Raw genomic sequence first — 17,944 nt, 5'->3', positions numbered from 1 at the left:
ATAGTTATTCAATCCTCAAAAGCATCATAATATTCATTATTCATTTAACACATAATTTCTTAGATTTCTTAAATAACAATCAATAGACTGTACATATGTAAGAATACATTTTAACATTTACACAATGTAAGTAAAAGCTATGTATGTAGACAGGTATACATGCCAGAGAATTTTACAAATACAAATTTAGTTAAATCGGAGGTATTTCAGCATTATATTGTTTGTGTTTGTGAGTTCCCCTTCTATTGAATTAGGCTTTATGCTATACATTCATATCCATTTGATTATTTACCCACAACATTGATCTATAATAAGTTTATTTCCACACATACATACATTACTTTTTACTGCAATTAAGAAGTATATTTTATTTAATTACAGGTATGAAGACGTTAGAAAATATGAATGAATATTCTTAATATTTTTATTTTTTCAGACACTTAGAATATGTATATGTATATGTATATGTATATGTATATGTATATGTATATGTATATGTATATGTATATGTATATGTATATGTATATGTATATGTATATGTATATGTATATGTATATGTATATGTATATGTATATGTATATGTATATGTATATGTATATGTATATGTATATGTATATGTATATGTATATGTATATGTATATGTATATGTATATGTATATGTATATGTATATGTATATGTATATGTATATGTATATGTATATGTATATGTATATGTATATGTATATGTATATGTATATGTATATGTATATGTATATGTATATGTATATGTATATGTATATGTATATGTATATGTATATGTATATGTATATGTATATGTATGGAAATGAATGTACGTACTATACATTAATATACATATTGTTCCATTTAGTGTATTTTACATATTTAGTACACTTTACAGTAAGCTTTGGCAGTATACGTACATGATGCCTGCTCCATATATCGAAAAGTACATAGGAATTATATTTTTATTTATTTCAGAAGTAAATGAAAAAGAGTTTATCTTATACGATATACATGTGTGTATATAACTGTTAATATTTATATATAACAGTATAAGTTTTTCCACAAATAGAAAGATGAAGTAATGTAATTATCGTTGTAGTTTATTCACAATTATTGATAACTCTTGTGCTAGCTCCGTTTTTGCAGATGAACATTCGTATTCAATAATCAATGGAAGGAACATTTAATTAAATAATTAGCATAAGCTATTGGCGTTATTTTCTGCTAAGATTTCTATAATTTCTTTACACAAACACACACACTCTCTCAACGCTCGCTGCAGACACACACACACACTTAAATACAAATTCACATACATACATATATTGTGTGCGTGTGTGTATACGTATTATATTGGCGCATTGAAAAGGACAACATCAGCAATTTGTCAACTGTCGCCAATACAAAGAGTCCCTCTTGTCTCCGCCGTCAGTCAGTCGTCCTACTTCGTCCTACCTCTTGAGGCGACTGTGAGGGTTAGTCTGGGGCTGTGCTGTATGATTGACGAGCATTCAGCGAAAGGAAACGTTGTTGAAATGTTTTATATTCATAATTATTTAAGAAATGCACACTTGAGTTCTTTGCGTCAAAGGCGACTGAAATGTCAACAACTCGGTTGACAGTTGTGCTTCTTCTAGTCATATTATGTACGTGTGTACTACTCACAGTTCCTTCACTTCGTTCGCTCATTCAGTGTATAAATGGACAACATACCGTTAAAATGTAGTTCTATTGTATGATATATTTTTTAAAGGGGGTTTCCTTAACACAACACGCACTTAACCCCGGAACATCATAAATACAATTCGGTTGCTCGCTTAAGCATTCATTCATTCGTTTGTAAGTATGTCATAGGAACTTTTCATTGAGCTTGTGCATTTCTCATTAGCATTAGATAAATACGAAGGAAACTAGCCTAACAAATTATAAAGTATTTGCAAAAAAATGCTACAAGCTAATACAGACGTGCCATACACAAGTACGAGTATATAAACGTACATACTGCAAGTTTTGGTATATACGCGTAGATATGGCTTAAAGTGCACACTATTTTGGCATAGACTTAAAGAAGCTTGCAACTTCATCTTCGCTGTTGCTGCTGCTGCTGCCTGATGTTTGTTTAACAATTTCTCAACGTTGCTACTCCCCAGCTAGTTGGCCTAGCGGATGTAGTGCCACATGGCCGTAGGCTTGCGTGCATTGTTAATCATATCATGCCAGTGCTGGCAGCCCGTGCCACTTTCCTGTGGCCCAAGGCCACAGCATCCAATTTCCGTTGCTTCGCTGCCAGCGCCAACCACATAGATCTATGGGGAAACGGAAGCATATTTGATTGATCAAATATTTAATTGATTGTCAATTAGTCAATTGGTCGGACTCACCTCGATGGCAGAGTTGTGTAGATAATTAGATTGTAGATTGAAAGTGAACGCCTCGTTCCAGATGGGATTGGTGGGGTCATCGGACTTGGTAATGCTTGTCTTCTTCTTCTTAATGCGTTTGCCATTTTGAATAAGATAAATCTTAAATAATAAATTATTACTCATTAAATGTTTTCAATTAAATACAACCATCTGCACTTTACCTTGACATAAGGCTCTGTCAGCGTATCCAAGTTTCTTGCCTTCATTATGACAATGGTCAAGCGTTCCGCCTGTGGCAGATAGTTCAAGGAGCACAAGAGCTCCGGTCGGTCCTCCTTTGGCTTTTTAGTGCGCAACAAATCGCCCCAGATCTGCGTAAACAATCCTTAGTTGAAGTATCTTATGTTAAGAAGAATTTAACTCACCTCAACTGATTTGGATAGATCGAGACCATCGACAGAAATGCGCACTTCTCCAATGATGTCATTGTGCGAGTAGCGATCGTAGTCGAGCACCTGTAGAACCAATTCCTTGCCCTGCAGTTGATCACGAGAAACCGGAAATTTGAAATGCTGATCAAAGTAAGGATTGGATTCACCACGATGTATGTGCGTCTGACGTTTGCGATTGTCCACATCAGGTTGTAGCATGAGGCGAACATAGGGATCCCGAAAGCCGCCCTCCTCAATGGGGCTCAGATTGTGGGCTTCAAGAGGGATTATTTCTTTAATTATGTATTTCATAACTTTTTTAAATTAATTTACACTAAGCGTTTAATCGCGATAATACTGCAGCTTTTAGGAAGTGCAACTAGAACTCAATCGGATAGGTGTATTCGATAAGCTTTCCACATTTTCTTAATAGATAATCGAATTATCATATTCAATCGGTTTTCCAACACCATTAATTTGAACGCACAACGGACTTTGTTAACGAACAGAAGAATTGTCCTATAAAATCTATTTAGTGCTTCAATATCGCTTGGGCTTGAGTTTTTATTTCACTATTCAATTTTGTTTGATTAGGAGATACAACTTATAAAATTATATTTTTAATTTTAGCTAAGCGTTTTAAGAAATTTCCTATACTCTGTGTCCAATAAAAATGAGCAGACCTATAAACCTACAAACCTTATTAAGTATATCAACTTTTAATGCTAATTGTCAATGTAAGATCGTGATTGTAACTACAAACAAAGTAACACAGAGTCTCTCGCAGTCAAGCTCTCTCGACCAGAGGGTTTAAAACACTATAATAACTTACCTTCAATCAAGTGAACTGTCAAATCGAAGAGATGATAGTCGTATTTAACCCGTAGGTGCAGCCGACCTACAGCATGGCTAGTTCCCGGAGCCGTCAAGTAGACTGGTCCATCAGGCATACGATAGAGATCGGGCTGTAGGGCGCCGAGAGGCGAAGCGGGACCCACAGTTGGATCGACGCCAGGTTGAGCTCGCGGTGGTATCAGCAAGGGGGAGAGACAACGACCACCAGCCACTCCAATGCCACCAACACCGACACCTTTGCAGCCCACAGATCCACCAGCTGCACCCATCACCATGTTGCCAGATGATCCAACACCGACACCAGGTCCAGCACTGGCCAACGAGGCCAAACTGCTCTGAGAAGGACTTGGCGTTCGCAAGTCACTGACATCAGTGGAAGCCGGGCTGCCACAGCGTGCGTCCAGTGAAATCGTTCGCATGGGACTGGGCGAGCGAGCGAGGTGGTGGGGAAACGCCGGCTCACTGGGCAGCGAGCTGCGTCCATCGGGTCCAAAGGTGCGTATTTGGGGAGAAGAGCCACGATGTCCCTGCAGTGAAGGTAAACGACATTGCCATTAACACAATTAAAGTGTTTAAAGTGTGGCAACCAATGCTGGGAATTGGAGCACTTACCGACTGCCTGGACGGAGCGCTGTCCACACTGCTCTGGCTGGAGATGGAAGGCGTGCGCTGCAGACGCGGCGGAAACGAGCGGCTCTGATGATGCAAGTGCAACGGGCTGTGGAACACCTCGGCGGGGCCGCGCATTACGTCTCCCGGCATCGGATGGTTGGGCACACCCGGAATGCCATGCAGCTGCGTGGGTGGTTGTATGGGTTGTGACTCCTTTGAAATGTTCACCTCCTAAAGGAAACAGACAAAAAAACGAGGTATAATTAGCCAATTAGAAAAGCCAACGAGTTCGACTAGTTGAAGAGCACCTCTGAATCTGTGGGCAAGTCACAGCTATCGCTGACACTGCCAGCCGAGACGCTGCCTATGCCGCTGGTGGTCGAGGTAACCGACGAAGCCGATGGCGGCGGTGTCATTGGCTGCGGTGGCGGTGGCGTCGTTGACGGCACACCATCGCTTCCGGGCAGCGTTGGTGCGCAACTGACACCGGCGCTGGCACTGCTCCCCTCGTCGGCCGAGTTGCGGTCAAGAGTTACGCGACGCACAGCACCGACGCGTTCCTTGGCCATGCGGGACCACGACTCGATGCGCTTGTGTGCCAGCCAGCAGGCTGCTGGACCTAGGCCACTCATTTTTTAACTTTGTTAACACGTACTCTTCTTAACGTTTTTTATTGTTGTTGAATAGCGTTCACCGAAGTGTTTGCTTAATCTAGTCTCTAATTGGTCTGCCCTTAAAAGTAGACTATGATTTTGTTACTCATTTTGTGTTGAAGGCCACAGCCACACGCATTTGTTAATCAGCTTAAATTAGACACTCTACACTAATATATTATCATATATTGGAGTAGAGATATGCTAGAGTGCAATGACATCGCAATCACAATGATTAAGTTTCGTCGCCTCCAAATCGTATTAATTATACGCCATGGTAACCACACTGCCAAAAACCAAACTAGCTAACACTCCATTTCGGAGTGCCATCGACCAAAAGGTGGGCAGCTAATGCTTAATTATGGACTGTGGCCATAAATATGCAGACGAACACATAGTTATTTGCCAGCCTGAGTACATTTCGTTGCTTGGATCGATCGAAGGAGGCGAAACGGAGCAAAAGACGCCGAGGCATCAGCAGATGAAACGAGAATCCCCCAGAGAACTGCGCTCGCTAAGCAGCGTGTCGAAAGCGAAATGAAAATTCATTTGTAGTCACACCCAATCGTGGAATCCTACTTTGCTGTCCATGCCGCTGACGTTGCAAGGGGGATGACAATTGAAATGGCAGAGCATAGAACACACAGAGGGTAAAAGAGAGAAAGAGAGAGAGAGCGGTCCAATACAAAAGTATACAAAAATGTATTTTCAAGTATTAAATAAATTAAATGAATTTAAGCACGTGTAGCAAATGACATCAAAACATACACCCAGAAAGAAAGAGAAAGAGGGAGAGTCAACTGAACAGCAAAAGAAGAAGATATGGACAATGTGAATCAGAGACCAACCCTCAAATTAGTTCGGGATCATAAGAATACGTTTGTTAGCTGCTGAGTGCTGTGTGAGTAGCACTCGCAACAAATGAATATTCATGTGTTGTAATAAGGTTTGTTATTACAGAGCGTTGTGGTTTGAGAAAAGTATATTCAATTGAAGGAAGAGTTTGCTGACATACAACAGTTACGGAGACTGGGAAGCCATGTGGACACAAGTTTATGTTTAATAATAAGCCAAACTCATAATTGCATTGGATGACACCTTCAAAGCAAATCCTTGTTATCCCTCGCCTAATACAAATACACCCCCAGGGCAGGATAAGAGAACTGCGAAAACATCAATTTGGTATCATTGAAATGCAGCCAACCGCACCGTTGCTAATTGACACCTAAACTGCAATCAAAGCGACAACGGCCAAGCCCATTTTTCAACGCCAATGCACAAGCATGACACCAACAACATACACACACACACACACACACACACACACCCAACCACACACACTCGTTGGCATATGCTTTGAAAATCCCTGCGAAATGCGGCAAAAACTAACGCAAAAGCAACCCAAAAATAAAGTGGAGAGTGGCGAACGTTGAACGGCGAACGGAAAGCAGTCCTTAAACGTACCCTCAACGCCTTTGTCATGGCGTAAAATTGCATGCAAAAGGCGTTTTAATAGCTTGGCATTTTTCGCAGCTATCATTGCCATATGAATGTCAACCCCCCTCTGAGAAACCAGAACCTACTACTCAACTGCCTGGCCAGGGGTAGTTTGAGTCGAGTGGAGTGGAGTGGAGTAAGGGCTTGCGGCACAATATCAAATTGAAATTTTCCACTTTGTTTAATTTGTTAAGCCTTGATTAATGGCATTTTCATTGTATTGCACTCCAGTTGAATTTGTGTCGTCGTCAGCCATTTGCAGTTACACGATTCTAGTATTCATTACAGATTAATGGACTGCACAACAAAACATTTGTGCAACATATTTTGCACATTAAAGTGATTACCTCAAAAGTTTTTGTCAGTTACAAGTTGCAATGTAAATGTGATTGGAAAAGCTTCGTTGTGCTTATGCATTGAGGCATAAATCGCATCTTTTGGCCAGATACCAACCACAGCTTAGATGTTGTAATAACCTTTTTGGGGTTTAAAGTGCTCGAGTCAAACAAAGCTGCAACTGTGGCAGCCAACTGTAAATAATTAGTTCCGCAAAGTCATTGCAAGTAAATGCAAACTTCTTCCCCCACTCCCCCAGCTCTACCCTTGCTTGCTTCCTTGGCGTTCTGGCGTCCTTGCAACATTGCAACAACAGCTATAAAATAGAACAGCAAAGCTCACTTTACTGTCGCCCGCATGTGTATGCGTGAATGTGTTCAACTTCGAGTATCTGTGTCTGTGTATGTGTATGTGTCTGTGTGCTGTGTTGCACGACTCGTCGTGATATGCTTGCGAGATTGAAGATTTAATGGGAATTCTGTTGGTTGGTCTTGCGGTTTACCAAAATCCTTAAATTACATCTTCTGAGCTTCCTTCCCAAACATAACTCAACCAGCTTGCTATTATTATTATTATAATTACTTTGGTTCATAACATAAAAATAGCTAGGAGACAATATTATTCGGAAATTTGACAATGTAATTATAATTCAAATGAATGCATTTGTTTATAGCTTTGAAGTGTCTTTTCCTAGAATAAACAATGCAAGTTTATTCATTTCGCATTGCTGCTTGCAACGGTCCTTTCTTCTGCTTTAAAATGCATAAATGGAATATTATAAAATTCTATATTGAAGTGAAGCTTAAGGAAGGCGATGTCCCCAAGCAAAGTGCACAAAGAAATGTCAAATCCCCAAACACCTAATTACCTATTGCTACTTTTAATTTCTATAAAACTATCCAATAGGCTTTGAAAATTATTTCGTTCTGACTGAAGCTTGAAAGATTTATGTGTAAGTCATTTTAATTCAGTTTGCTTTTAACTTTTAGTTCGTCAGCATCAAAATTTTCTGATTTTATGTTAGCAGGTCGTCTGCTGTTTAGTTTATTTATTTTCATTTTATATTTAATTCCGTATTAATTATGTCGTTGCGTTTGGTTAATCAGCCGGCGAAAGCCGCATTGCGTATTAGTTCTGCTTTAATGTCGAGATCCACAAATCCAAAAAATATCACACTAATCCGAAGCATGTGCAAGAAGAGCGACAAGAAGACTGATGGAACATGCAAGAATGAAAAGTGTGGTCCATCTGGCGATAGTCAGTTCTTCGCTGGCTGCTTTAAAAGTATGCAAGACGAGTCTTTGAACTCAAAGTTAACTAATTACCAAGTCTTATATCATTTATAGCAACCCCAACGAAGCCTTGTCCTGAGAAGAAGCAGAAAGGAGGCCCCTGTAAGCAGGGCTGCAATGGCCGTTGCAAGCCAGGAAAATAGAGGCTAAGCAACAAACGACTTGCTGATATAAAATAAATAAATGAGAAAAGTAAATAAGAAGATAATAAAAGAGCAACAAAACATTTTCAATTTGATTTGTGTCATTTTTTAGAACATTCAGTTTTAAAAATAGCTGCTGAATAAAAAGAGGGCAACAAAATTCAATTTAAATTTCCAATTTCAAAATACTTGCGACATGCATTTAAGCTGTTGCTTTCAAATAACATTTCCCTGCTTTTTGCATTGGGGAGTAGGTGTCGACGTCCTTTAAAAAAATGTTCAACGTCTGCTTGCAGAGAACCTCGAGCACAAGCATATTGTGTTCAGTTGTCTGTTGTGTTCAGTTGCCACTGCAACAAATGGCAATCCCCAACGGAAATTTTAATCCTATTAGCAGAATAGTTGCTCTTGTTTCGTATTGTGGCCATTTTTCTAGTCACAGTGTTGACGGGTGCCAGGCAGCTTTTGTCCTTGAGCTTGCTGTCCTACATACATATGTATATGTTATGTGCTCCATTCTGGTAATGTTATTTGCCATAAATGGAGATGGAATGAAAGCTGTTTGATTATATTCGCGCCTTGTTTCAGTTACCTCAATGTGTGTATGTGTGTGTGTGTGTGTACGTACAACCGCTTATGATGGATGTGGTATTGTTATCGCAACGACTTCAGCATTCAACTGACAAATGCAAATGCGCATTAGTGTCAACCAATCCGCATATCATAATATACAATATCAGTTGCCGGTGTGGGTGTAATCTCAGCAGTAGCAACAGCAGCAGTAAACCGAGCATCACAACAAAATAAAAGCCGTAAAAACAATTAGCAAACAAAGCGAAATTGGCTCGTCAACTTTTGACACACACGCACACAATGAGAGCAGAGCGCAAAACAAAAAAAGAATAGGCGATATATATAGTATAGAAGAGATATATGAGTAGGATGAGCAGGTTGGTCAGCAAAGGAGCAGCAATAATGGCATCAGGCCAAGTTTCATTCAGCAGACGATAATACAGATCGGGCATTTCCGCTGCGTAAGTCCTCGTAATCTTGTTTAAATAATTGCGGCACAACAACAGAGACCCAGGCACAGGCTCAGGCCCAGGCCCAGCACAAAACATAAAACACATACCACATAGCAAAGCCGTAAAATCCGTTCTGACCATGTCCGACAAAAGGCCAACACACAGGTACTATGGACCGTGGCCGGAAATTAAAATGCAAAACAGCAGCTCATTATACGCTTAACTACACATTGAAAACTCTCCGGTTGCAGTTGGAACACGTTCCTGAAGCTCCTTGCTCCTTGCAGCTCCTTTCAGCCTCTTGACCCAGTAGCATTTTCAATTTGAATTGTGCAGCTTGCACCAGAGGCTTAAACAAATTGTACGTGCATATAAAAGTGTTTATACACACTATAAATATTATATATGTATGTGCACCAACAGAGGCAAAGCAGAATATGACTTTGAAATTGGCTTTTAAGTTAAATGGAAAAGAGCAGCAGCAGTAGTTATTTGCTGCTGCTGCTCTTTTTGTGTAGTCAAGTGCTAATGAAAAGCTTTATAAATTGAAAAATGCATTTCCATATTGCTGCAGCAATTGATCATTTGGTTGTGCAACAATTCATCGTATGTGCATTTGCTTTTATTTTTTCCCAGCACACACACACACACAGACAGAGTTCAAATGGCAACCGCAACCACAATAACAATAACACTATTAAAGCAGCAGGCATCAGCAGAGCAGTCAAAGGTCCTGTTAATGCGCAGCAATATGGTGAGAATCGTGCAACACTTGTTGGTCTGGCCATATGGAATACTCGAATACGAATACTGAAAGCCTGGACGGCGGAAAGGGCGGAAAGGGTTCGCCGATAATCCGTTCATCAAACGTCAATAGAGCTCTCATCGCTGTCTGTCAACTTGTTTACCAAGCATTCGAGCCCGAGCTCGTCCTCTGTGTGTTGTTGCGGCATGAGATCGCAACCAGACAGAGAGACAGACAGACAGACAGACGCAAAAACCAGGCATCCGACTCCGCAGGCTATAAATTAATCACCAATACAATGGAAATTGTGAGGCAGTTGCACTGATAGCTTTCCATTGTGTGCAAGTTTACGTACTTGCTCGTAGTTTTCGTTTTCGATTTTGATTTTGATTCGCATTCGTATTCAAGTGAAATAAGCCTTGGGGCCACACGCATTCCGACAAAAGATTTTCCTTAAATGTGTTTAATGCTATTTGGCATTCATAAGGAGTTCTATCTCTGAGTTTTCTTTCCAATCAGAGCTGACTTTGTCCTAGACTATTGCTAGTAAACTGAATGCGAAAAGGAATCTTTGCGGTTCGGATCAAAATAAATCAAAACAATGCGCACTTTTGGCAAATTCGCTGTGTGAAAAGCAAGCAACATAAGACTGCAAATGCATCGAGAGGATCGATAGCACTTCAAAGGATGCTCCGGCTCTGGCAATTTGACCATTTAACCCTTTCCTTGCATTGCGAATTGCAGCAGCCATTGTATCAATCGGGCAAAACATCTATACATTTGCACTCATGCATTGGCTTGATCCGATTTGCGCATCCTTTATGCTGGCATTCTCACATACGAAAAACGTATCCTTGCCAGCAGCTAGGATTTGATAGAAGCGTTTTGTGTTTTGGGCACTGCGTCAATCTCGTTAGTAATCAATAGATCTATGGTAAACAAACAGTTCTGTTTATATTGAATCTATTTGCGTTTTTTTTCTCTAAGTTTTCAGAACAGAAACTAACTTCGAATATCAATCATCCAATGTGTTGTGGAAATAAATATACATACATATGTATATTTTGTTCTCTTAATGGAAGTAATAAGGAAAAAACACATCTGAGTGTCTAAATATTAGGTATATTACCCATAGGGTAATATAATAAATAATAATCTAATAGCAAATGTAGTTTTAAAGAAATACCCAGAAAATTTAGCGGTGTTATTTAAGAAATAGTTTTGTATTCTTTGTCTGGTATATTGTCTACTCTGTGGTATATTTTAAATAAGGAATAGCCTCGATATACCAAATATAGATTTAGTTATATTTGAGCAAATTTACGGTATAATCTTGGTATATTCTAAGAATATGGTTTTATTGAAAATGGGTAGCGGATAACTCACATTCGGGCACACCCGATTAAAGCTTTTTACTTGTTTATTTTTATGCATAACTTAAAAGATATTAAAACTTATAATTTATAATCAAATTAATTTTTTTAAGCTTAGAGCTAATTGTTTGGTTATTCATCAATTACGCGTATTGTGCGCTTTTAATATGTTTTGAGTTTTGCGCTGTTTTTTTTCTGAAATGGCGTAATCGAAATGTGCCACTGCTCGCCACTTCGCCCACTATTGATTTCATTTGAATTCATATGTATAATCCCACAAACATGTGAATAACAATTCGCTGAATGGTGTTTCTCTGTTTTGTTTCGACTTTATTATTGGTCAGCACGCAATGTGCTTTAATTGCATTTGCATATTGTACTCTGGCCATAAATGCATTACGCATATCCTTAGGCCATATGCGAGTACATATGGAGTGTGTCCTACATACGTACATTCATATTTTTTATTGACATTTCTCACACAATGTTGTTATTGTTTATTGCTCTTTTAATTAATAGTCAGGATTATGGGCTGCCTTAACCCGATGACGTAACGAACGACCCAAACCAAAATGAAACTTACTGCTTCCTGTGGTATTGCGAACCGAGAATTCAATTAAAAATTAACCAAACTAAATGCGTAACGGAAATCAAATAAGCTAATTGATCCCGCAGTGAAATGTTGCCACAGATTCCGGAGCGACGGGCTAATGCAGCAAGTGGCGTAAATGTATCCGTCAGATACACAAACTTGTATCTATGCGATACAGACTGAAATGCACTTGTGCATGCGTGTGAAATCGTTTGAATGTGTGCGTGTTGTGTGTGCTTGCAAAATAAATTGAAATTTACGAGTGAACCTCAAAGCCAAATGGTAGCGAAAACATGTCGAAATGCATTCAGTACTCGTAAAACCAGCTGAGACTTATGGTAGAGATTGTATTTAACCTTAATGCACTCTCGAGCTAACATAAATCTTCAGGTATGCTTAGCACTGGAAATCATACTTCTAAAATATCAGGATAAACTTCTTTGTTGGCGATCGTTCTACTATGAAGCAGCATATATGCTACGCCTCGACGACAATTTTTATTAGCTAGCAAACTCTAATTGTAACAAATGCCTCACATTCAATCTCAAAGGTGCGCAGCATTGGGATTCTCTCTGCTGCTGATGCTGATACTGATTCTTACACGTGGCCACACGTTCTTTGCCTTTTGTGCCGTTTATTGTTATCATCATCAAATACTGAAATATTTTTCTATTTTCGTTCTAGAACTTTCAATTGACATAGTTTAGGGACTTTGCTTGACGACTGCTCAGCAGCAGCCTCAGTGAAGCCTTTTATGGGACTTTAATGCGTCGCGTGGGTGATCAACTTAAAGCTGCCATCTGAACAACAATAAACAGCTGCACTGGGACCTCACTGTCCCCATTTTTATCGTGCTCCACAGCAGCACTCCTTCGACTCTACTCCACGTTATCCTCATCGTCCTGCTGTTGGGAGCGCACGCACTTTTGTTGCTTCAACAAGCGAGTCAACATTGGAGGAGCCTCTGCGAAAAATTGTGCACTCGCATGATTCGTTATTCGTTATCTAAAAATAATTATATTAACTTTGCTTTTTGGTGCCGATGTCTGCTCTTGCCTGGCAGCCAAGCTGCCAAGCTGCCTAGCTTCCTAAAGGCCTTGTTGCTGCCTGTCTGCCTGTCTGCCTGCCAGCCTGACTGCTTGGATACTTGGATACTGTGGATACGCAGGATAATCCTGCAATGAGTGCGCTCCCTTCGCTGTTGCTTAAAATTCAACTTGAAGCACCGCCTAGAGTCCTAGGGTTACAACCAATAGCCACAGGAGCAAGCAATGTGCATACTAAATATTTAAAGGCACTCGGCGAAGATGAGTTTAATTCAAGTCGAGTCAGAAAAGAGAAAACGACAGGCGCAAAGTCAATGCCAAAGCCAAAGACAGAGTCAAAGCAAAGAAGCGACAGATGAGAAAGCCGCTGAAAAAAAAAAAACAAATTGAAAACTTTTACAGCCACGAGTAAGGAATACTTATGGATATAGAGGAGAAGGAACGAGGAGGAGTAGGAGGGTCCTGCGCAGTTTTGTGGCCGAATCGTTTGATATGCACATCCCGCCCATCTTTTTGGGGGCAACAGGCAAAAAAGGCTACACGGCTGACAGCGACTGATTGCCAAGAATTTCATCAAAATTCCTTAAATGCGAAACTACAATTTGAGAGCTGAACTACAGCTCTACAAGGATCTGAAAGTTGACGCAAAAGTGCAAATTTACCTACAACTTTCTTCGCATACACCAAAAAAACAATCAACAAATTGTTAAACAAAAATTTAATAATTAATAGATTGAAATAGAGCTGGAGGCGATATTAGCTTTCCAATTAGCTTAAAATAAACAAACATATTTCGAGTACTTACACGCTCACACACACTGATACACATATAATTACTATGTATGCATGAGACACACATGTGTGCGTGGCATGTACGTGTTAGCACCTTGATTTGATTCCAGCTCTATGTTGTGTACACCTAAAGCGCACAACAACAAAGCAGAGCAGAGCAGAGCAGAACAGAACAGAGCAACAGTTTCGTCAGTCGTCAATTTTGACGCAGCCACAAAGACGACACACAGGAAAATCCATAAAACACCTTTCCGAATGTGCGAATGCGATTTGTCGAGGAAACTTTTGATACCTACTTGGGCGCTGGCCTCTAATCAAAATATGATACTTTGCTTACGACAACGACACATTGTCGTTGACAAACATTTAATTGGAGAGAGCCAAACACTTGAAATTATGCTCAATTATATTTTTGGGAACATTTTCGATTTTCAATTTTCAATGTTTTATACTCTGTTTTGTGTACAATATAATTTCCAGTAATTTAACTCGGATTCGGATTTTAAGCACGGACTCCGACACGGTTTCCTTTCCGTTCTACTCAAAGGAACTGCGCGCGTACTACTGAATTTGATTTTCAGCTTTCTCAGACACGACGACAATGGCGGCGACAGCGACGATAACGACGTCGAAGCTGCCACAACGCACAACAAGTTGCAAAATTCGAGTTGGACGAGGTCGACAGGAGCTACGTGAACGACGACGAGGACGAGGGCGAGGACACATCGGCTAGGGCGACATTGTTCGGCAATGGCAAAGCTTTTTGGCATTGAATTATGAGTTGGCAACTTCGAAAGCTTTTTCGCAACTTGTTGCCTAATCAGCTGTTGCGTCTTACCTGACGACTATTGAATACTTTTTTAAATCCCCCTTTCTAGCATATTGTTAATTTCTTTTTCAATTATTTCGATTATAGACTTGAATTTCACTCAACTGTCAAGTTCAGTAAGACTTGGTGCCAAATTATGTTTTTTAATTGATTACCCCCAAAAGGAATAAAATAGTTTTTCTGACTAAAAAAAATCAGTATCTAAACCCTTCCATTCCATTTGCTAGTGCATTGAACTTAACACACAGCTGCGAATGATTTTAGCGGCCACAAGGACAATCAATTAAATGGTAGAAATTTCGAAAAAGCTCCAGAAGCTTTCACTGTCTTTGAAAATGCTTCCATCTGTATATGTTTATGTGTATGTGTGTGCGGCTTCACCTTGAAAGCAAACAAAAAGATAGAGCAAGATAGACTGAGAGATAAAAGCCAGGGGGAGAAACAAATACAAATACGAGTACATATCAAAACACAAATACATACATGCATGTGTCTATGTATGCGTACATATTCGCATTCATTTACCGACGTTTAATCTGTCTGTATTTGTCAGCATGTCTGTCGCGTGTACTATTCGTACACACACATACACACAAACATTAAGAGATTCGTCGTACATTAGTATTGATGTACATTCTGTTGTGCAAAGCTCGAGTGCTTAAGTGTGAGTATACTAAATTTTGATTCAATTTTAATGGCCCCACAAAACTTAATTGGCAAATACCTTCGCTACTGAATGCCTTCAAATTCTCTTTTTATTCATGCTATGCACCTATTCTTGAGTTTGTCTTCTCTGCCTTGTTTATCCATTCTGCCAAACCAAACGTACATAATACGCATGCAGACAAAAAAGAGAAGTCAAAACACACTCTGTACCGAATGTACGAATACATAAGTAGTTCATACGTGTATGTTAGTATGTACATATGTTATCGGGCCTTTTCGAGCTTATGCCCAACATGAGTGCAGCAGACAGCTTGTTGCTTCTTGAAGCCACGCATCGCTTCTCTGCAACAAGTTACTCGAGCCACGTGCAGTTAGCAAACAGAGGTTGTTTTATTCACCTATATATTTATACCCGCTACCCATAGGGTAGAAGGGTATTATAACTTTGTGCCGGCAGGAAATGTATGTAACAGGTAGAACGAGGCATCTCCGACCCTATAAAGTATATATATTCTTGATCAGCGTCAACAGCCGAGACGATCTAGCCATGTCCGTCTGTCCGTCTGTGTGTCTGTCCGTCTGTGTGTCCGTCCGTCTGTCCGTATGAACACCTAGATCTCAGAGACTATAAGAGATAGAGCAATAATTTTTTTTCGACAGCATTTGTTATGTTTGCACGCAGATCAAGTTTGTTTCAAAATTTTGCCACGCCCACTTCCGCCCCCGCAAATCAAAAAAATTGAATAACAAGCGTAAATTTAAAGCGAATTTTGGTATATACAATAATTATTATAGTAGTTATGATTCCTGAAAATTTGGTTGCGATCAGATAAAAATTGGGGAAGTTATTAAAGAAATACTTTTGTATGGGCAAAAACGCCTACTTACTAGGGGTCTTAGTTGCTTTGGCCGACAATCTAGTATATTGTGCCGTCTATGGTATATTTTGAATGGTGTGCTGTATCGATATACCAAACATACCATTTGGTATATTTTTAGTATTTTTTTAGTATTTTCGGTATATTTTGAAATAATACCGCAATATTTTGCCCTTATTAAAAATGGGTAGCGGGTATCTCACAGTCGAGCACACTCGACTGTAACTTTCTTACTTGTTTTCTCTGCTCTTTCTCATCATCTGGCAAAAGCTACCAGCAAATTTTTTTCATTTTGGCTTTGTTACTTATGCATCTCTCTTTGTGGAAAGAACAATTGACTTTGCCAATTTTTCTCAATTATTTGTTAAACCAAGTACAAGTACAAGATATAAATATTGCAATTCTAATTACAATAAATTATACATTTTAGCATTAAAATAAAATCATATATCAAGAATACATTTATAAATGATTTCATCTTTTGTGGACATTAATTTCTAAGCCAACACTTTCCTCATTTCAAACAATTTTCTCCAGTTCATGAGCATATGTTAAAGTATGGACTGCAATATCATTGGCTGGCACTCTCTCCCGCTGAATAGTATTCAAGCCAGCGTAGTTGTAGTTGCCATCCGCATCGAGTATCCATTTACGCCTTGCTGCCAAGCTGTTGAGCTCAGGTCCTCCAACCTTAAGACCGAGTCGCAATGCCGCCTGTTTCTGTGAGATCTTGTCATAGGACTTCTCCATGCAGGAAGCAATCTCCTCACGAGCCGTCGTCACCATCAGATCCATAAAGTTAGAGTACAGCTCGGTAGGCATGGACTTCTTGGCTTGCAGTATCTTATTGTAGCGTCCCTCCATGAAGTAGTTCTCCAGCGCTAAAACAGGCGAGATGAATGCGTTCTGCAGCAACAAAGCCGACGGCAAACGCTCCAGTTCAATGTGGAAATCGGCAATGCGATTTGTGGCTAGCAAATAGAGCAGATGCAGACCCATAAACTTGTGCATTTGAGGCGAGGATGTCAGATACTTGTCATAGTCGTAGTAAAACATCTTCAGTTGTGTCATGTAACGTTCAAAGGCAGCGTTATCCTTCACCTTAATGCTGTACTCGATGGCAATCTCTAATAGCTCACGGGTCATGCTCAAGTCCTGTGTCTGCGTAGTGGGTAAGGATCCTTGGGAGTTAACCGCTCCGAGTCCGATGCGAACCATTTCCAACTTTAGTGTGTCCAGGAGCTGAGCACAACGGCTCAGATTCGGCGTGGTCTTTGCCCACTCGCTCTTCAGTTCCTTGTAAAAGTTCAGCATGATTTTAATTGCAATTGAACAGTAAATTTATAGTGATAATAATTTTACTTGCACAGTTGCTGTTGCAATGGGAAAATCGTGTGGTTTAACTATTGCTCAAGGGATAATTGAAAATAACTTGAAGCAAAATGCAGAGTCTACTATGATTTTACGATTATTGTATTCATATTTTGCAGTATCTCTCAAATATATTATTAAAGTACTGACTGAAGTTTCTTGAAAATCAATACTTGTTAGCATTAAAACAAAATCACAGAGCATAAGTTATTAATAATTCATTTAATCTTTTCAAAAATAATCATTGTTTACCTTCTTCGACAAAGGCGAACTTATTAAATTTTCATGCATGTGTACTTACATAAATACACAATTTACAAAGTCTTTTCAAAATATGTTTGAAACATTTATTGCCATCCATTTATGCCATTCTATGGCTAAAGGGTATGCATCAAATATAAGCAAGTAATATATAAACGTCCATTGCAATGTAAGTATTTAA

At 39.5% G+C, this 17,944-nt stretch overlaps 2 protein-coding genes across 6 annotated transcripts in view; both read right to left on the bottom strand.

Annotated features, from left to right (window-relative positions):
• Window positions 1–816: 816 nt before the first annotated feature.
• The window catches only part of LOC117570469 (synaptotagmin-5), a 33,835-nt gene continuing 16,707 nt past the window's right edge, over window positions 817–17,944 (bottom strand). Inside the window, exons 1-8 of one of the 5 annotated variants that reach the window (XM_034252145.2) lie at window positions 14,051–14,517; window positions 4,573–4,996; window positions 4,265–4,495; window positions 3,630–4,179; window positions 2,792–3,072; window positions 2,588–2,737; window positions 2,385–2,525; window positions 817–2,309 (exon numbers count right to left, since the gene is read on the bottom strand). In XM_034252145.2, coding sequence (XP_034108036.1) covers window positions 2,163–2,309; window positions 2,385–2,525; window positions 2,588–2,737; window positions 2,792–3,072; window positions 3,630–4,179; window positions 4,265–4,495; window positions 4,573–4,896 — 1,824 coding nt within the window. In that variant the 5' untranslated portion in view covers window positions 4,897–4,996; window positions 14,051–14,517 and the 3' untranslated portion in view covers window positions 817–2,162. Of the gene's footprint in view, window positions 2,310–2,384; window positions 2,526–2,587; window positions 2,738–2,791; window positions 3,073–3,629; window positions 4,180–4,264; window positions 4,496–4,572; window positions 5,009–14,050; window positions 14,518–17,944 lie in introns of those variants that run through there. The other 4 variants (XM_034252144.2, XM_034252147.2, XM_034252148.2 and 1 more) reach the window with 4 other exon arrangements.
• On the bottom strand, window positions 16,618–17,558 carry LOC117570472 (26S proteasome non-ATPase regulatory subunit 8). The gene has a single exon (XM_034252155.2). It carries the CDS (start codon window positions 17,443–17,445, stop codon window positions 16,651–16,653), a length of 795 nt encoding a protein of 264 aa, XP_034108046.1. The 5' UTR covers window positions 17,446–17,558; the 3' UTR covers window positions 16,618–16,650.

Source organism: Drosophila albomicans, chromosome 3 (assembly GCF_009650485.2).
Source record: "Drosophila albomicans strain 15112-1751.03 chromosome 3, ASM965048v2, whole genome shotgun sequence".
NCBI classification, from domain to species: Eukaryota; Metazoa; Arthropoda; class Insecta; order Diptera; family Drosophilidae; genus Drosophila; species Drosophila albomicans.
The sequence above is the reverse complement of the archived record's forward strand: the minus strand, read 5'-3'. Positions and strand labels throughout refer to the sequence as shown.